This window comes from Urocitellus parryii, chromosome 13 (assembly GCF_045843805.1).
Source record: "Urocitellus parryii isolate mUroPar1 chromosome 13, mUroPar1.hap1, whole genome shotgun sequence".
In the NCBI taxonomy this organism is placed as follows: domain Eukaryota; kingdom Metazoa; phylum Chordata; class Mammalia; order Rodentia; family Sciuridae; genus Urocitellus; species Urocitellus parryii.
The window spans coordinates 18,311,916-18,333,958 of record NC_135543.1 but is presented as its reverse complement, the minus strand read 5'-3'; the positions used below and the strand labels follow the sequence as shown (position 1 = coordinate 18,333,958).

Sequence of the window (22,043 nt, the reverse complement as noted above, 5' to 3'; positions counted from 1 at the left end):
AAATCAATCTCATCTAGTTTTGACTCTAAAAAACAGCTGCTAAGAATATAAAGTTGGGAAGAAGGGTTCAGTAGTTTGTACACTAACAGGAAACAAATTTTAAAATAAAAGTTTAGAAATAAAAGTTCTATTTATTTATAATTCCAATCCCTAATAATTCCACATTTTTTGTCTATTCATTTCTATTCTTCCAAAAACAATTCCACTCTTTCCCAAGACAAGGAATATCTATCTCAATGTAATAAAAAGTTTTAAATATGTGCTAACAAGTCTAGGAAAGCAGGTTAATTTGAAGAAAAGCTGTCCTTTACTCACCATTATCTGGCCCTTGAAATTTCATGGAATAAAGTTTAACAGGTTGATTGAATGCCACAGTAATAAGTAGCTGTGGGGAAAATAGTTTCATTATAAAAGGGCTCTTGAACACCTTGAATACACAAAATACCTAAGCAGAATAAAAATAACAGACACAGAAAACACCAAGTTCATCTAACAAAACCTCTGCAATATGGAAAATCAGTAAGTTGAAAGAAACTTGATTAGATTGACATTTGAGAAATACCACCATAAATTATTTATGTAAGTGAATGGTGAAAAAAAATTAATGACGTAAATTTACTAAAATTATGCATTAGAACCTATGATCTTGTAAACTAAAAACTGGCAGGCAATTTACTTCCCAACAAATCAAACAAAATCCACCCCCAAATTAAAATAAAATTTAAACTACACATGTTAATATGTAATATACAGCTTTTATGGGATGATAATTTAGAGGCAATGAATAGATTACACAGAGAAACTAGCCCTTATATGGACTCCTACCCCAAACTCAAAAGAAAGAATAGGGCTCAAGGACTAGGGCATGTACTTGGCATGCATGAGACCCTGAGTCCATTCCCCAGAACAAAACTTCTATAGCTCAACAGCATACCTTGAAACCTCCATCTTAAAGTTATTTAACTAAATCTGGAGGGCCACATAAGAGAACTAGGGTACAAAACACTGCCAGGATGCCTATGTCTCAGAACGTGTGAGTCATTCATTCAACACTCTTTCCAGCCATAATTGTTTTGGACATAAGTACCTATGTTTCTAACCTGTAAGAAAGATTTCAGGGAGGCTGTAGGCAGTCCTGCTAATATATATCATGTTATTGTACCATTCACAAGGAACAAAATATGAATGACACTCTCAAAGCTATAATAAGGTGTCCCTTGTTAACGAAAGGTTTATATTTAAGATTTGGATTTATAATTTCAGAATCATTTTGTGGTCTAAGAAAATGACTAGGCCAATTCCTTTGGTTATACCAACACTTTTTAAATTTTATTCATAATAATATATCAAAAAATAGAAAGCATTACATGTTTAGAGAACTGAGCTACAAATGAAAGAAGGATAAGAGACCAAAAAGCCAGAAACACATTAAACCAGCAAGATATCTTCTTGAAGCCAGTGAACAATCATGTAATACTTTAAACACAGAGAAATATGCAGATCTGTACTTCAAAAAAATAACTTTTGTGAGCATATACAAGATGAACTAGAATGAGGACAAATCAGAGACAATGGAATAGAAAGTAAAGAAAATAATACCCAGGTGAAGTTAAAAAATGGCCCAATGAAAGTTGTTGTGTCCTACTTCTTCTGGACCAGGTTGTTGCAGGGAAGCAAAGAAAAAAACCAGTACAGGTTTATATGTGGAAATGAGGAGCTAGCCACATAGGGAGTGTTCATCTAATTAATCTCTATTCCTCAGACACAAACTCATCTGGGTGGGAAAAATGTATAGAAGGGAAATGAAGGATTAAAAAAAGGACGAAAGAGTGGTGATGTCCCAACGAACAGTGGGAGCAATCCACGAGTTCTCCAATTTTTCTTAATAAGTCTGGCAGCTTATACAGAAGAAAAAAGTGCATCTGGATGGTCAAAGGATCAGAGTCAAAGAAACTAAAAGCTATAAAAAGGAAAGGAAGAACTGATCATCTGGAGAGAGAGAGAGAGAGAGAGAGAGAGAGAGAGAGAGAGAGAGATATGAACCATGAGATGGGAACATGATAAAGAAATAAATAGTAGGGATAAACAGTGATAATCCCTATACCTTCAGTCAAGCAATTACCTGTTCATCACAGTCAGATTCCAAGAAGGTCATGTCTTTTCGTAAACAGTTGTCAAAACCATGTTCATCGCTTTCATTGAGACATTCACAACCAGCCTTGTTAATAAAAGGCATTAAATCCATCTGAAAAAAATTAAAATCAAGACTTAAAACGTATTTGCATTTGGTAGAGATATGTTAAAATTTTAAATCTCTGATTCTTTCTAGACTAAGCAATCTTAAAGAAAACATTTGTTGTAAATAGTTACTAAAGCTTTTATAATGGTCTTTTTATTTGAATTTCTGATTGAGAGCTACCATTAATTATTAAAGCCAAATCTGGGTTTTCTACTAAGTAAGATCTCAGAAACTAAGTCTTTAACACTAGAATTGTAAAATAATTGACTTACACTTTTTAAATAACTGCTTTACAGTAGAGATTATACAAATTAAAATAACTGTGAGATCCAAAGAAAGTCTATTTTCCTATTAAACCCTGGACTCTTTAAATCTACACCTATAAAAAGTTAACTTTAGAATAAGTAACAAATAGGGACTTAATAATATTTTTATTATAGAAAATTTTCAATGTATAGAAATAGAATATAATGAACTTCACATATCTATCATTTCCAGCTATAAAAATCACCAACTCATGGCAACTTGTTTCACCCCTACCCCGCCCCGACAACTTACATGGCCTCCCAATTATTTTGAAGCAAATCCTAGAAATCTTTTCATTTCATTCATGAACATTTCAGTATTTCTGAAGAGATAAGTATTTCTAAGAGATAAGTACTATTTAAAAACATACACACCTTAATATTATTACCGCCTCTAAACCCGTAATAATACTTTAGTATTAAGTATCAGTTTTATAATTTCCTGGGCTGTTTATAAAATATTCTAGAATTGAAGTTTTAAACTCAGGATATAGATTCCAAAAAGTATAAACATGATCTTTGGTTAATGTCTCTTAAATCCTTTAATCTATAGTCATTAAGCCTGTAGATCTCTTACTACAATGAATTCTGCTGCCTGGTTCCTGTGGTGTCAGTCACCATATTCCTGTCTCATGGATATTATGTTGACCAACACTTTCAGATTTCCACCACAATACCAAAGAGTTGAATGCTTGAAATAAACCCAATTTTGTTCATTTTATTTTAAAATTCTACTAATAGATTAAAAGTTTGATTTTTGTTTACCAACATTTAAAATTTTTACAATACTCATCACTGAAGCTGATCTGTGGCTTTTCTTTTTGGCATATACTTTACTAGATTCAGGGTTATTATATTTACTTCAAGAAGAAATTTGAAAGTTTTCTCTTTACCATCTTAAAAAACAGTTGTAACATCAGATTACCTGATTTTTAAAGATTTGGATTCATTTGTGAAGTTATATGGGCCTTTATAGAAGAGCTATTTTACTGTTTCCTTTATTTCTCTATGCTAATTGGTCTATTTAGGTGTTCTGTTAAATAGTGGAGCTGGTTTTGGTAAACTATGCCTTTTTAGATATGTATCCATTTCACTTACCACAAGAACTACTTTTAAAGTTTACCAAGTAGTATAGATTATCAATCACTTGTTCAGCTTTCCATCACAAAGGACTTTCTTCATATTGTGAGCCTGAGTGTGTATGAATATGTATTTGAAAGACTACATACATATAAATGTGTATTTATACATATACATACACTATATAGTTTTGAAAAACTGAAAAAAAATATTTTTCATAGATTAAATAAAACTCAAAATGATAGTAATTCACTTGTATAAACCCCTATTTATTCATCAAATACCCTAAATGCTTTCAAGGTCAAAATGTTATATTAAATGTTTTACTCAGGCTAACATAGCCAATTCAAAAAGATGGTAAGAAGAAAAGGAAGGCTACAGAGCAAAGTTTTACCGTAGTAAAATTATTCTGAACTTTATGAACATTTGTCTTGAAAGGGTAGTCCTGGCAAAATCTTTTAAATACTGTCCTTATCTACCTACATACCACTAAGATTAAAACCCTACATATGAAGACAACCTTGCAATCATACTTTTAATATCTTAATGGTGAACATTAACTAAATGAGTAAATCATTTAATATAACTTTTATTTTGATTTACTGTGGGGCACACACACAAAAATACCACATGTAAATACTTGCTTTAGGGCTCAGGATGTGGCTCAATAGTACAGTGCTATGCTTAGCATACATGGGGCACTGGGTTTGATCCGCAGGAAAAAAAAAAAAAAAAAAAAAAGTAAACACCTGCACTGAAGTGTTTTCTTATACAATATTACCTGTGACAAGATATTATTATACTAGCACTTATGACATAACTGCAAAATGATACTCTAAAAATATACAATAAAAAAGAAATGTCTAACTATATGATCAACTTGCCAATAATGAGGACACATAAGAAAATCAGTTAAATTCAGATTGTGGAATAGTCTAGCTTGGAACTGCCAAATATGATGGACACTAGCCACATGTAACAATTTAAAATTAGATAAAATTAAAAATTCATTTACTCAGTTACATAAATGAATGTTAGCTCTACTCATGTGCCTAGTAGTTTCCATATTATTAGAATGATGTTAATTTAGAATTTTAAAATATAGTCATGAAAGGAAAAAACGATAGGGAAAGGTTTCTAGACTGAAGAACACCAGAGAAATAACAAATGCAATTCATGATCTTTAATTTGATCCTAGATTGGGAAAAAGGACATTTTGGGGATTATTAAGGAAATTTGAATGTAAGAAATTAGAGATGTTGGATCAATATTAAATGTATTAGAAGTAATTATGGTACCATGATTATTTATACAGGAAAATGTGCTTGTCCTAAGTAGCTACATGTTAAAATATTAAGAGATGAACCATCAAGCTGTCTATAACTTAACTTATACAGAATTCTGCAAAAACTGAAAGTGGGCAGTGAGGTAAAACAAAAACAGCAAAATATTTACAACTGACAAACACAGGTGAAGGGTGTATATGTAATCTATTGTACTACTCTAAATTTTTTAAAAGAAGTTTCAGTCTTTATAGGGGAGAGAGAAAAATCCAACATAGGACACACAGGAAAGTCATATGAACCTTTCTATATTTTTGGCTCAACAAAGGTTTATCTACTTACTACATAAATTAGGGTTACATAAATTTGATTTCATTTTGACGACTATGACAAATTTGTACGCCAAAATCCCTGAACAAGTTAAGTAATCAAAAGTTCCACAGTACTGAAATACACTAATATATCTAAAGATTCAGAACACAAGGCAGCACAAGCTCCATTCAAAAGTGCCTAGCATTCAAACTTCTGAAGAGAGGAAGACCTAGCAGAGAGCATGAAGGGGATTATCTGAAGCTATACTGTCTACTACCTACTCTTTTAGCAAATGCAAGAGAAACAAGATACAATGCTTTAAATTTTTCCAAACTTTAAAAACCAATTTTAAGAAATAAAAGTCTTTTTCAGAAAAACATTTTCTTATATCTGATTAAGAATTTACTAAGATTTTTAGCTTCTGGGTATCATACTTATATCTTTGCAATATCTCCATACCCCAAAAGAGATACATGTAATTTCTCTTAAAAATTATAGTGAATTATATTTGTTCAGTCAGTTTTTAAAGAAATTCCTCATATCCTTTTAACTCTGGCGCCTATAAAATTAAGAGTTTCAAAATAGCTGGGGAGGTAGCTCAGTTGTTAATGCACTGGCCTAGCATGTACAAAGTTCTAGGTTTAATCCCCAATACCACATATAATAAATAATTAAACATCACATGTAATAAATACTTAAATAAATGTTTTTTGAAAAGTTTCACAATAGAATGTATAAAACCAATAACTGCAAAGCTTCTGAGTCTTAGAGCATAATGATTAAAACTCTTTATTCCAAGAAACCCACATTTTTATTAAAAAACTACTTAAGATACAGGTTTTCATTCAGTGACTCTTATCCCTATTAATTGTCTATTTGTATGGTAAGAATATTCCTAGGAACATATTACTAGCTTTAAATATTTAATAAACGTATAGGACCTAAATAGTTCAAAACTTTAATGTCCTGAGTGATACCTGATAGAAAAAATATGCATACATTTTAATAGCTTTGCACATTTTGTATACAATATTTGCATGAAAACTAAATTTTTATTCCTTAAAACTCATTCCACCACCCCCTACCTTAGATCCTACCTGAGACCAAAACACTGATATCACACTTGGTTGATGTTTGTAAACAAGTATCACTGTAGCTAAATAGCAGGACTGTCATATTCTTAAGACTTTTTTCATGCAAACACACTGAGCAATAAAGGAAAAAATAATAATACAAAAATACAAACACAACAGTTTACAAGTTAAGTGATTTCCAAAAATTTTTAAACAGTGTCACTGAAACCAAGTTCAACAGGCTACAACCTTCTGTTAAGCATTTACTAAAAAGGGCTTACAAATGTAAACATGTACCTCTTGCAGAATTACCTGAAACACAATCCCCAAAATGAAAGCATCAAAAGAATTAAGACCTCTCTTCTAACTTAAAACTGCCAGCTAACAAAGACAGCTGACCTAATCTCATTTACACTAACCAATCCTTTATACATTTTACTTCTGATTCTAATTTGCTCCTTTCTAACTGTTATGTAAGATATTTTACAGAACATGGGCTCTGAGATATCACAAATTCTGCCCTAGGGATGATCCCAAGCTGTATAAAACTAAAAGTCTCAGGCCAAGATAATCGTAGATAAAGGACATGAGGTACAAGGACTAAAATAAAAACTGAGAGGTGCTGATGATGAAATCAAAATATATTGTTAGACTATTTAACTTTGCTAGAGATAAAACCTCTGTAACGTGGATCAGGATAGTAACAGTTGCCTAGGTTGTTTTTCAGGAACTTGGAGGCAGCTTTTATCTAGCTTGGACCAATTTAAACCACTGCACCTTCACTTGGTCCGGTGCAGCTGTCCAACAGGTGATTTCTTTCTCTGTCCTGAGATCACATTAACTTCTCTACTTTCCAAACATACACACTTTGGAAAGCCACAAAGTTACCTACACTTTTTCTCAGGTCTTAGACCACCCTGCTTGCTTGTTTGCTTCTCTCTCTCTCTTTCTCTCTCTCTCTGGTAGGGGGTAGTACTGAGAACTAAACCCAGGGGTGCTTTACCACCAAGTCACATCCCCATAAATATCCCTAAATCCTATCTCTGACTGGCAGATTTGAGACTTACACTCCATCTCCACACTTGGCTCCCTTGTGAATAAACTTTCTCTTTTACAAAACTTGTCATCTCAGTGATTGGCATGCTACATGACAGGCAAAATGGGCCCAGCTCAGTAATTATCAGCCCTGACTTCAACAACATGTTCATACTTTCTAATTGGATGTTACAACTTCAAATTACAGTTCTATTTTAAATAAACACTAACTGTACTTCCCGAACTTAAAATCATTAATGCCAGTATCACACATTACAGACACTGTTTGACACTCCTTAAACACACACAAAGAATCTCTCCTATTTACCTGACTACACTTTCTCCTTACTCAGCATGAACTAAAAGATTTTTGAAAGGACTTACAGATAACTCTATCATGTAGATCTGCTTTAATTTATCTGATACACATTTTAAAATACATTAGTTTTAACTTAAGGTAACATTTTTAAAAATTCATTGTTTGGTCTACCAATACAGCAATACTGTGAAAAACGTATACAAAAAAATTATGAAATTAATAAAACATATTAGTATGCAGAATTTACAAATTTGTATAAACAAATCTGCTACCTTGAAATACTTCTGAATTTTACTTCCTTTCTGAATAGCTCTCAAACTATAAAAATACTGCATTACAGTTATTTAGACTAGTTTTCAAAGACTATTCGTTATTATGTAAAAAAAAGTTTTAACTTACTCTATTATTTAAAAAACATTTTTTTTAGTTTTAGATGGACTTAATACTTGAATTTATTTTTATGTGGTGCTGAGGATCAAATCCAGGTGCCTCACACATGCTAGGAAAGTGCTCTACTACTGAGCTACAACCCCAGCTCTTAATTTGCTCTTAAAACTTAGGAAAACATGATACTACAGTCACATTTGATTCTAAGACAAAATTAAACCAAAAACTAAAGAAAAAAAAATGAATGCCAGAAAAGAGGTAATAATACATTTAAAAAGATAGAGAAAACTATAAGAAGTGGTGGCAAAGGGAGTTCAGAAGGTAATAGTCACATGTTAAAATTCACAAATCATTTTACATAATTATAAAAAAGTGGAATACTTTCCAATATATATTTCTTCACTTTTGTGGGGATAAAGTATAAAACAAGTATTAGAATGTGGCTATTTAAACAGTTCAGGGAACAGATAAAACAAGTGGGAAAGAAATTTAGCTGGAGAAATTTAGGAAAAAGTAGTTTATGATGTAGTCTTAAGGTTATAACACAGACATACAGCCAACACTCAATAGTCAACTTCAGTTTTAAAGTTCTTACATGAAAATATTCTGAATTAGTAAGAGAAAAAATATGAACACATAGTCAATTTCATTTCATTTCAACCAAATAATGATATTATTATTTCATTTTTCTATCTACATACATAGCCTTTTGGAATATCTGTGTCCTCATTGCTTCCAGGGTCATTTTCTAAGTGTTGCTTGATTTTTTCTTCTAATCCAACAGCATCTGCTCCTTGATATTGATCAATTCTCACTTTGTTTCGAAAAAACAAAAACGTAGGTGTTGCTGATATATTGTTTGTGGCAGCAGTTCCCTAGAATTGGCAAATTAGACACTGTTATAAATTAAAATTAATCTTAACCATTTTGAATATTCATTCTATACCTTTATGAAAGTTAAATATCACAAGCTTTAGCTAAAAAAATATGTAAGACAACATATTCCTAATTGTTAAAAAGAAGCAGACCTATTTCTAAGAGCGTTCCTACTGAGGCATAGCAATGTTACCTTTACCCACAAAAGAACAACACTATTTTTTTAAGTTTTACTGTAAAAATACTTCATCCAGTAGAATAATTAGCTTGCAATACAGAAATTGTGCTTTATACCCGACAGTTAACTCATAATTACACAGTATGTATTTCTCAGAATGAGCAACCACAAAGGGTATTGCTAAGTTAACACAAACCAATGCTACTAAGAAAAGTACATATCTGAAAAATGTTGCCTATCTACCCATGAAAAGGAGGCAATATCTTTTGTATTGCAACCCTCACCCAATTTCTACTTTTATAGAAACAGAGAATTCCAGTCATCCACAAATGTGCAAGTTATCTTTTAAAATTCTGCCCTAACTCAATTTTATACCACAAATAAATTAGCCATTAATAACCAGTAAGAAATATGATTCAAACTTTTTGTGGATAAGTATTAGAAAATAGTTGGGGACTGGGGGTATAGCTCAGTGCTAGAGCACTTGTCTAGCATGTGAGAGGCCCTGGGTTTAATCCCCAGCACCACAAAAAAAAAAAAAAAAAAAAAAAAAAAAGTAGTAAAGCAAATGTATTACTTTGTATGTTCAAATACTATGAAAAGGTACCACTATATTGTTTAAAGGAAAAAACCTACAAAGAGAGCCTAGGGATATCTTCTTAGCCATGTAAGTGAAAAAAACAATTACTAACGTATTAGAACAGTGCTATCCAAAATAAATATAAATCATGACCTATGAGTTATGCATATAATTTTGAATTTTCTAGCATCCACAATAAAAAAGTAAGAAGAAACAGGTAAAATCAAATTTGCCACATTTCAAGCACTCAAAAATCGCATGTACTAGTGATTACCACACAAGACAGCAGAGTTCCAAAAGAAAGCACTTTCAGATTAGAGATAGTGAATACTATATTTAAAATAAGGGCTAGTGAAGTGATACAGTCCAATAAAATATGACTTAAGTACAAAAACACAGATGTGTAATGCAGGACTTACGCCAAATCCCCAAACTTCTAACTATATGATATTCTAAAAATTTTCCATACTCAGAAATGTAGCAAATACAAAATCTCAAAAAAAAAAAAAAAATGAAGTGCTGCAAAGTCGTTCCTTAGAACTAAAAATTCTATAATTAGTATATGGAAGAACCTTCCAAAATTCTTTTTTTCCTTAAGAGTTCTACATATTTCTAAATATGCAAATACAGAACTGTCATACAGCCATTTCAACTAAGTCATCAGGGCAATTTATCTACCTACAACACTGTGTATCAATCAAGAGTAATCAGTATTTTAAAATTTCTGCTGAATATATAGTTTCAGAGATAGGATTACTAACTGATCAATTCAAATCAAATACAAGAATTCCCTGTTATGACTTTATAGTCAATCAGTGCCTTAGTAGAATAAATAAATCTAGATATTGAAAAGATTTTTTTAAAAATGTAAAACATGGAACTGCCAGGTGATCTGTTACCCTTTTTTTAATTGGTACATTATAGTTGTACTTATTGGTGAGATCTGTTGTTATATATGTGTACATGCACACAACATAACAATATAATTTCGCCAATATCACTCCCTAGCACTTTCCCCCCTCCCTCCCCACATCTCTCACATATTGGTTCCTTTATTGATATCCCTTTGATTTTTAGGAAATCCACTCCCATCTTTGTTTTCCTTTCTCCTGTCTAGCTTTGGCATATGAGAGAAAACATGACCCTTAAACTGAGTTTAACTGATTTCACTTCACATGATGGTCACTAATTACATCCATTTTCCTACAAATACCATAATTTTATTTTTCTTTATAGAAGACTAAAACTCCATTGTGCATATATACCATGTTTTCTTTATCCATTCATCCACTGATGGATACCTAAGCTGATTCTATAGTTTGGCAATTGTGAAATATACTGCTATAAACATGGGATGCAGGGATTAGTGCAAGTAAGATGACTTTAATTATTCAGGATAAATACTCAGAAGTGGTATAGCTGGGTGATAAGGTAATTCCATGCCTACTCTTTTGAGGAGCCTCCATACAGATTTCTATTGTGGTTGTACTAATTTAGTCCCACCAACAGTGTAGAAGTGTTCCTTTTTCTCCACATCCTCTCCAGCATTTATTATAATTATTTGTATTCTTAATGACTGCCATTCTGACTGGAGTGAGATACATTCTCAGTGTACTTTGATTTGCATTTTCTTAATTACTAATGATGTTGGACAATTTTTCATACATTTTTTTGGCCACTTGCATTTTTTCCTTTGAGAAGTATCTGTTTAGTTCCTTTGACCACGTATTAATTGGATTCTTTGATTTTTTTGGTGTAAAGTTTTTTGAGCTCATTATGTTTTCTAGATATTAATTCTCTATCAGAAAAGTAGCTAACAAAGATTTTCTCCTGTTCCATGGGTTCTTTCTTTACATTGTTAATTGTTTCCTTTGCTGTGCAGACACTTTTTAATTTGATGCTGTCTCATTTACTATCAGCATTATTTCCTGAGCTTCAGGAATCCTACTGAGAAAGTTGTTAGCTGTGCCTAAAAGCTAGAGTTTTGACCCTACATTTTCTTCTCGAAGTTGCATAGTTTCTGATCTAATTGAGTTCTTAATCCATTTTGAGTTGATTTTTGTACAGGGTCAGAAATAAGGTCTAGTTTCATTCTTCCTACATATGGAATACCAGTTGTACCAATACCATTTGTTAAAAAGGCTGTCTTTCTCCAATGTATGTTTTTGCCACCTTCATCAAGGATCAGTTGACTATACCTGTGTGAGTTTGTTTCTGTGTCATCTATTCTGTACCACTGGTCCGTGTAACTGTTTTAACACCAGTATCTTATAGTTTTTGTTACTGTAGCTCTGTAGTATAATTTGAAGATGGTATTATGAGGCATCCAGCATTGCTTTTTTGGCTTAAAATTGCTTTGGCTATTCTTAATTCATATGGCTATTATTCTTCTAAATGAATTTTAAGACTCTTTTTTCTAGTTCTGTGAAGAATGTCATTGGTATTTTGATCAGGACTGCACTGAATCTATATATTGCTTTTGGTAGTACAGTCATTTGAACAATATAAATTCTGCCTATCCATGAACATGGGATCTTCTGAGGTCTTCTTCAATTTCTTTCTCCAATGTTCTTCAGTTTTTATTGTAGAGGGTCTTTCATCTCCTTGGTTAGACTGATTCCTAGGATTTTATTTTATTTTATTTTTGAGGCTACTATAAATGAAATTGCTTTCCTAATTTCTTTCTCAGCAGATTCACTGTTGATATTTGTGTGTATGTGTGTGTGTGTGTTTTAAGTTGTAGATGGACACAATACCTTTATGTTATTTATTTATCTTTATTTGGCGCTGAGGATCAAACCCAGGTCTCATACTTTCCAGGCAAATGCTCCGCCACTGAGCCACAATCCCAGCCCAAGCTATTGTGTTTTTTTTTTTCTTTTTTTAAAATATCTTGTCGAACCCAGTGCCTCACCCATGCTAGGCCAGTGTTCTACCTCTGAGCCACAACCCTAAGCTATTGGTTTTTTAATGTTGATTTTGTAACCAGCTACTTTATCACATTTGTTTATTAGCTCTAGCAGTCTTTTTGGTAGAGATTTTTTTGGGATCTTCTGGGAATAGGATCATATCATCTACAAAGAGTGATAATTTGAATTTTTCCGTTCCTATTTTTATCCTTTTATTTCCTTATTTTTCCTAATAGCTCTGGCTAGAATTTCTAGCAACATATTAAATAGGAGTAGTCTGAGTAGACAATCTTGTCTTTTCCCAGATTTTAAAGAAAATGCTTTTAGTTTTTCCCCATTTACTATAAGGTTGGCTTTGGGTTTTCCATATATAGTCTTATGATGTCGAGGTAGTTTCTTTCTATCCTTAGTTTCTCTAGAGTTTTTATCATGAATGGGTGCTGAATTTTGTTGAAGGCCTTCTCTGTATCAATTGAGATTACTTAGTGATTCTTAATTAATTCTGTTAATGTGATGAATTACATTTATTGATGTGCATATATTAAAACATCTTGCATCTCTGGAATAAAACCAATATGCAATCTTCTAAATATGTTGTTGAACACAATTTGCTAATTTTTTAAAAATATTTTTGCATCTAAGTTCATCAGGAATATTGGCCTAATCTGTTACTGTAACCATATCATATTAATTTTACATCTGGAAAAAAATACAAATTCAATACAAATACAATAATGTGCTACCTTTCATATCTAATGTAGCCAGAATGACAAAATTCATTTCCTACCTGCTAAAGGACAAAGTACTACATGCATAAAGAGATAAACCAAAGATATTCACATTGGATTTCAAATTTATTGAAAAGTAAAAGAAAACAAGGACTCCTCTCCCTTACCTGACACTGATGTACATCTACTTCCAAGAAAACAGCCTGTGGATATTTATTACTCATAGAACTGAAAGCTGGGGCAATCCTCAAACACGGTCCACATCTGTGGAAAAGAAAAAACAGACATTTAGTAAAATAACACCAAAGATTGTACTAATTTATATCTTAAAAGTACTTGGCAATTGAAACATAAAATAAAAACAAACTAATATATATTCCTGGCTTTGGACACATTAGTTTTTCCACTGGGCTATTTACATATACTTGTACCAATACCACACTGTCTTAATGCAAATATTTTATTAGTTCTCAGGTTTAATATTGCTAGGTCTTCCAACTGCATGGAAAGAAATTAAACAAAAACCTAAATAAATGGAGGGATATACTAAGTTCATGAACTGGAAAATTCGGTATTTTCCAAGATGTTAGTTTTCCTTTTCTTGATCTTTAGAATTAATGTAAAATTCCAGAAGTTTTCTTGTAGAAATTACCAAATTTAAATTCCAAAATTTATTTGAAATACCAAAGACAAACTGAGCCATTTGGAGATTCAAAATTGAAGAAGTTGCATTACCACATATTAAGAACTACTATAAAACTTTTTAATTAAGAGTACACAGTACTGGGGCTGGGGATGTGGCTCAAGCGGTAGCATGCTCGCCTGGCATGCGTGCGGCCCGGGTTCGATCCTCAGCACCACGTACAAACAAAGATGTGTGTCTACCGAGAACAAATAAATAAATAAATAAATAAATAAATAAAAGTACACAGTACTGAGCCTATAGCTTAGCATACAGGCTGAGAATCTTTAATTTTCATATTTTGGGATGGGGATATGCCTCAATGTTGAAGTGTTTGCATGGCATACAAAGAACCCTGGGTTCGATTCTCGACATTGCAAAAAGTAATAATAATAATAAAGTTTTATAGTTTGAAGCATTGTAGATTTTAGATTTTCAGATTAGTGATAAATGGTAAAATCTCGGGGCTGGGGATGTGGCTCAAGCGGTAGCGCGCTCGTCTGGCATGCGTTTGGCCCGGGTTCGATCCTCAGCACCACATACCAACAAAGATGTTGTGTCCGCCGAGAACTAAACAATATTAAAAAAAAATAAAATAAAATAAAAAAATAAATGGTAAAATCTATGCAAATATTCCAAAGTCCTGAAATTTGAAACCCATGTATTTTAAACAGAGGGTAGTCAACCCCAACCCGTACAATGATAAATAAACTCATCAAAGTAAGAATGAGGTCCAGAAACAGATCCCTCCTACATCTGATTGATGAAAAGTTGACTCAGTCGTACAGTGAGGAAAGGATGGTGTTTTCAATAAGTAGTGCTGATCAACTGGCTATTCAGATGGGGGAGGGGGAATGAATCTGAACTCCTTACCTCACATCATATGCAAAAACCAATTCCAGATGGGAAGTATTAGAATATATTTGATAAATTTGATTGAATATATTTAAAAAATATAAACATATATATTTTTTGATACCAGGGATTGAACCCAGGGGCACTTAATCACACCTCCAAATTCTTTTTATTTTTTATTTTAATAGGGCTTCGCTAAATTGCTTAGGATCTTGTATGTTGCTGAGGTTGAAGTTGGCCTCAAACTTGAAATTTTCCTGCCTCAGCCTCCTGAGCTGCCATGGGGATTACAGGTGTGCACCACCATGCTCCTGTATGTGAAAATACTAAGGTTAAGAACTTTCATTCATTAAAAGACACCTTTAAAAAAGTGAGAAGGCCAGAAGGGCAAGACGAGAAGGGAGGGGGAAGGGGGTTAGCAATGATGGTGGAATGTGACAGACATCATTATCCAAAGTACATGTATGAAGACATGAATTGGTGTGAACATACTTTATATGCAAACAGTGATATAAAGAAATGTGCTCTATACATGTAATAAGAATTGTAATGCATTCCACTGTTATGTATTTAAAAAATAAAATCAATTAAATATTAAAATAAATAAATAAATAAAAGTGAGAGGGCAATTCAGATTGAGAAAAAATACTCATAAAACATATCTAATATGTAAAGAACTCTAATACATAAAAAAGAACAATAATGGCATCCAGAAAAAAACTGTAACTTCTTGAGCAGTAATTTGCCAAATGAAATTATCCAAACAGTCAATAAAAATAAAAAAGGTATTAGACTTCAGGAGTTAGTAGGGAAATGCAAGTTAAAACCACCTCCACCAAAATAAGTAAAACAAGAAAGAATGAACTGTTTTTAAGAATGTGGAGCAACTGAACTTTCATATACTGTTTGTGACAGTGCAAATTAGAATAAGCATCTTTTGGGGTTAAAAAAAAAAAACAGGAATTGGCATTATTTCCTAAGCTAGACATATACCTACCTACCAATGACCATTCCCAGAGTATATCACCAACAAAAATATTAACCTTAAGGCACATGAGAAAAAAATTAATGATAGTAATATTCTTAGCAGTAAATAACAAGAAATCTACTCACATTCTTATCAATATTAGAATGAGTAAATTATAGTCATTTATACAATACAATACTATGCAACAATGAAAATAACTGATGTAAAATCTCAAGAGAAAGAAGAAATTTCACAAAAATAAAAACTACACAGTATATATTCTTATGGATCCCATTTACACACACTTCAAAATAGGCAAAATAATTCAATGATTTATAAATCAGGACAATGGTTACCATTGTGAGATTTAGTGACAGGAGGGAGATTTCTGGAAGCTAGTAATGTTTTGTTTGTCTGGGAGGTGATTACACTCGTGTGTTCAGTTTGTAAAAATTCACTGAATTATACCTTTATAATTGGGCACTGTGCACATTATAACTCAATAAACATGAGAAAAACCTTGGTTTTAGCAGACAGGGATGTTAGAAAAAGCAAATTCTACAGCACAAAATGAAAACAAATACTAACTCAAGTCACGATCAACCCCATTCTTAACATATTCAGCATTTTTGTCCTGTGTCATCATAAAGCCTCACATTAAAAAGCTAAGAAAATAACTATGCAGTTCTTAAGCACTAAATTTATTGTTTCTGAAAAAAAGAATATTTGGATCTAAGAATCCTCAGGCTCAGAAACACATGTACAGTCAATCAAAACTATCTCTATGATCATATTTTGATACTATGTATGTATGAAAATGCAAACTATATATGTAAATACGTAGAAAAAATTAGGCAAGACATAACAAATAGTTAACACTAATTACTTCTGCAATGTGGAACTGGAAAAGAGAATTTAAATATGAATTTTTTTCAAATATCCATAATTCTGTTTCCTTCTTTTTAATGATAAAATGGCATGTTTATTTTTTAAAAATGAGTTGAAAACAGAGAATTTAACATTATCTGAATTTAAACACATATTCATGCTGACACAATATATCCATTTCTGAAAACTGCCATACTGCAAAACCATGCACTCAAAATATGAGGATTTATGAAAAATAGAAACTTGAGGCAAAGCACTTGAAACTATGTAACTAGATCACCAAGAAAAACAGTAATAACTTGGACTCAGGAAATAGGTGGACATCCCAGCAGGTAGGCTACCTCAGAGGATATTTTAAATGAACAAAACAGTCAAGTGGAAATGATACTTACAGGTATTGTGATAGTACAGGTGGAAATAGGGCTCTGAATCAGTGGAGCTGCCACTGAGAGCAACAGGAGGAAATGCAACCCTTCTGGAGAACAAGTGCTCAGTATAGGTGCTCATATTTAATTTTATTAACTTTCTCAAGTTAAAGCTGAATGGGAAACTGCCTGTATGGCTGAGGGCTTTTCTTCTTTTAACCAAAGGTTTTATTTTTATTTCTGCTCTTCACTATTTAGGAAAAAAAATCATACAGAAAACCAACACAATTTCCACATTATATACATATCACCTCTCAACTATTGATCAATCATCAATGAGCTAACCGTTGTTGAAGAAACATCCTGTAGCTGAACTGACTGTACTAAAATGTTACCATTCAAATAATTATTTCAAGAATTAACCTGATTTAAATATTTTGTTTAATTTTACTTAGCCATCTTGGGTTACAACTTCAGTCAAAATTCAAAATAAGTAACAAAACAGAGAAGCACAAATATGTGCAAAGGTATACTGTATATGGCAGCATGTTTTCATGACAGTCATTCAAATAAATTGATTCTAAATAAGATGTTTGCCTTCTCTAACATGAGCATTCAAGAGTAAACAAATTTCAGGGTTGAGGAGCAAATTTCTGTAGTAGAGCATGTGTTCAGCATGAGCAAGGCTCAGATTCAATTCCTAGCCCCAACCTTCCCCGCTGCCAAAAAAAAAAAAAAAAAAAAAAAGGAAAAAAAGAAATAAATTTCCATTATAGCTGAGTTCAGGAACAAGTATAAAATAAAGATTTGATTTTCCAAAAACATTTCCTAGTTCTAAACTATTGTATACCAGTAAGTTTGAATTTCAAAATTAAATTGCTCTCTTAACAACCTTGATTAGCAGCCCTGCTCATGGGTTAGGAGTTTTGATCTTGTTGCAAAAGGGTCCAGACATCAATCACCTAAGCCAGAGATTTACAAATGGGAAAAAAAAAAAAAAAAAAAAAGCTTACGTTTAGGCTGATACATAAAATGGATATGTAAGAAGGATTTTAATTTTAAATTATGCTTTTAGAGGGGAGAATACAGAAAATGAACTTCTAGCCTTCTACAATATACAAAGAACAAACTCAAAAAACAAAAATTTTTAAAACTAGTGTAACTTATAAGAACTTACAATCTTAGAACTGAAGACCAGAAAAAGTTAAATATCTTACCAAGGATCCAACACCCTAGTTAGTGGCAGGGACACAATCAGAGCAGTCAATTCCTAAATCCAATCCAACATCAGCCTTCTTTGAAAGCACTATATTAAGTTCTTATTAATAAAGCTTTTCTTTACAACTATAATTCTATTTTATGAACTTGTTAACTATTCTTCCCTATTTGTTACAATAGCCCATGCTCTATCTTTAGCAACACAGCTTGTATAAACATACAGATGGAAATGGATAAAGGAAACTTATGTGCTTTCTAAAGTCATATTTAAAAGTATTATTTTTCGTCCTGGGTGTGGTGGCACAGGCCTATAATCCCAGCAGCAACCAGAGACTCAGGAGGCTGAGGCAGGAGGATTGCAAGTTCAAAGGCAGTCTCAACAATTTATCGAGGGCTTATGTAACTCACTATCTCTAAATAAAATATAAAAAAGGGCTGGGGATATGGCTCAGTAGTTAAGCACTCCTGGGTTCAATCTCCAGTACCAAAAAAAAAAAAAAAAAAAAGTATTATTTCTCTGGAGCATATAACTTCAAAATAAGCAATTTATAAATGTACCAAAACTAAGGGTTGCTATTAATTACATAAAATAGGTAACATTCATTGGGCACTTAACTATATTACAAAACTCACAAGATTCCTAAACTGCTATCACTTAATTTAAGCTTTTCAACTCTCAAGACCATTGAAATACTGAGCCAGAATTTGATCCCAGATCCCAACTGTTAACCATTATTCCCAAAACTCCAAAACAGCAAAGTACAGGATGGCTTTCATTGTTACTTATAAATCAATTGCTAAGATCAAACTATTTATATGCTACTAAAAGGAAGCCAAACTACAATACTGTATTTTTCATTTCTTATAAAGTTTAAATGCAGCAAAACTAATATAAAGTGTTAAAATTCAGGGGTGTAGGGATTTTGACTTGCTGATAATTATCTATATTTCATCTAACTGTTGGTTAGATCGGTGTGATCACTTGAAATGTCATCAAACTGTACACTTTAATAAGTGGTACACATTTTTATATATATTTTAATTAAATTTTTCAGAAAAAAATAAACCTTCAATTAAAAAGTTTACTTAAAGGCCTCAATATGTCCTTAAAGATTAGTCTTAGAACTTACCTACTTCACTCACTAACATTATGGGCCTGGTTCCTACAAACTGTCAAGCCTGCTAATATTTTCTTTTAGTTAACTACCTTCAGTTCTCAGCAATTTGAAAATATGCAGTATTTTATATTATATGTAACTTATACATATGTATGTGTCTGTCTTCTCTCTCTCTCTCTCTCTCTCATTTGGACAAACTACATGACCATTACATCCTTCTTCCACAGTGACAATGATACCTAACTACAAAGTAAAGCCTGCTTTAAGAAAATTGAAACATTGTCTACAAAAGTGATACATCCACCATTTCAAGATAAACATCATACAGGATAAATATCATACATACATATCCACAAACTATAACAAAAATAGCACTGCTTATAATAATTTTCCTTCCACTAAAATACTGTTTTTAATATAACAGCTTTTGAACAACCAATGTTTTATAATTATGCTTACATAATGCAATTCTGGTAATGGAAGTTTCCTTAATAGATATGTTTCTCCACTTTTCTCACTCCAATTAATAAGTATTTATTACTTTCTCACCTCTTCCTCTGCTATGGTAAGGGGGAAAATATCACTTAGGACAAAAGTATAAAAATTCCAACTAACCAGAATTAGAAAAGTAAGACTCCTTGATGAAATCTTCTCTTCTTTTTTCTACCATGGCCTCTACACTTTAAAAATGTACAGGTATTCCCTTATTATAAGACAAAGGAATTACAAAATTGTTAAAGCTGAGAAGACACATTTATAGAATTTAGATATTTCTTTTAGACATGTCTTAGAAATCATCTAACCATCATGAATCATCTAACTTCTTCAATTTAATAAAATGAAAGTTCACATATCATATGAGTAATATATACCACCCTAATAAATCCAACCTGCTACCCTTTTTTAACTCTGTGTGAGGCTGGTCCAAAAATATGTCCTAACTCGTTTGTTGCTGTTATTTCACTTTTATTTGCATTTATTTTATGCTGCTGTGCCAATTGTTTTTGTTTCTTCATTTTCTTTTGGGGTATCTTTTTCTTCTGTGCAACCTCCTCTTCTAGTTTAGGAACAATTTGTTCCTTTTCAATGAGGATCATCTCAATGCGACAGAGGGAACTCATGTATGGGTTAATTGGACCATGAACTCTCTAAGTACAGCAATACATCCTGGGTGCTTTGCTCACCTGGATATTTTCAATGACCAGAGAATCTACATCTAAACCCTTAAGTTCAGCCATTACTCCACATTTTTAAACATGTCCAGCAAAAATTCAGCACTCTTTTTGGGCCACTGGACCCTATGTTCAGCCCTTATATTTGGCCTAGGCACACATCCCAACTCCATCACTGTAACTTTGGAATAGCACACATTGGTTCTTTAAAGTGATATCTTTCAGATGTTTGCTGGCTTTTTGGCTATGCATAGACTGTGATGGCCTTCACAGTTTCCCGGGTGTCCTTAAAATGAATGTGAAGATTTGAACCTCTTGATTCGCATGATTTTGTGGAGTTTTCTGGGTCAAGAGAATAACAAACCATTTTCACAGATCATCTCAGGCTGCTAATAGGAAGAGCTAACTTTTTTTAAAAAATCTATATGCAACGCTCATGCCCCTAAAACTGTCTAATCCTAATGCCACCATTTATATATTCAACAGTTGAACATTTTTGACATTCAAAATACTGCTTTATATTCATAAAATTACTTGGTTGAGAAAACACGTTACATAAACTGATATCAAGAGTAGATTTCTCCAGGCTAACATATGTATAAATAATGCCAGAGGTCAAGGGGAAACCTCTAAACCCTCTAAGTACTGACATTCATGGTGTGTGGGGAGGGCGGGAATCTATCAGTAAATATGAACACTAGCTGAATCTTGGTTCTCAATGCCTAGTTACAACCTGTCATTTTCACAGTACAACATTATCATACACCCAAAATAACAGATTCATCAGCTCTGTTACCTATACATTTTGTTGAGATCTACCAAAGACAGTTAACATCTTTCAAGATCCTTGTCATCCCAAATTATAAATTCCCAAAACGGAATTTGATCAAACTAGATGTCTGGTCACTCGTCTATCTGTAATATATATGTTTTGAACAATAATTTATGTATGCAATTATAAATCCAACGTAGTCAGAGGAGCCTAAGGCACAACCAAACAAGGAACAAAACGATAAGGACATTAAAAAGCATCTTAATCCAACATTAACTTAATGTAAAATGCACTACCGGAGCCTTAAAACCACGCATTAGTAAGATCAGTTGGAGAGCCCCATCTGAATCTGCCAAAGGCTTCACAAAGATGCAGGTGATGGAGGAAATGAAAGTGTTTGGAAAATTAAACTTCTAGAGAGTTGCTAAGATGCAAATGACAGCTTGCTCCCCTGGACAGGAGCAAATACCGAAGGCTGGAAGGTGTCGCGGGCCGAACTCTACTGAGGTCTCTGCTCAGGGCAGGGATCTCCGGAGCTGAGGGAGATAGCCAGCCAGGGCTCCGGGCAGGCCTGGAAGGCCCCGGTGCATAAACAGAGGCTCCTATCCGAGGGCTGAGGCCTAATCCTGACAGCGGCCTGGGGCTGCGGCCATCATCGGACCCTCCAGAGGAAAGGACAAGGAAACTTGGGCCCGGAAAGAG

The 22,043-nt window shown here is 32.9% G+C and overlaps 1 protein-coding gene across 4 annotated transcripts in view; it reads right to left on the bottom strand.

Annotated features, from left to right (window-relative positions):
* Txnl1 (thioredoxin like 1) overlaps positions 1-22,043 on the bottom strand; it is a 34,524-nt gene that overhangs the window by 12,132 nt on the left and 349 nt on the right. For all 4 annotated transcript variants that reach the window (XR_003301183.2, XM_026393166.2, XM_026393167.2 and 1 more), the window contains exons 2-5: positions 13,472-13,568; positions 8,735-8,908; positions 2,123-2,245; positions 316-385 (exon numbers count right to left, since the gene is read on the bottom strand). Coding sequence is in view for 3 of the 4 variants with exons in the window: in XM_026393166.2 (XP_026248951.1) it covers positions 316-385; positions 2,123-2,245; positions 8,735-8,908; positions 13,472-13,568 (464 nt within the window). In the remaining variant the exon portion in view is untranslated. The remainder of the gene's footprint in view (positions 1-315; positions 386-2,122; positions 2,246-8,734; positions 8,909-13,471; positions 13,569-22,043) is intronic.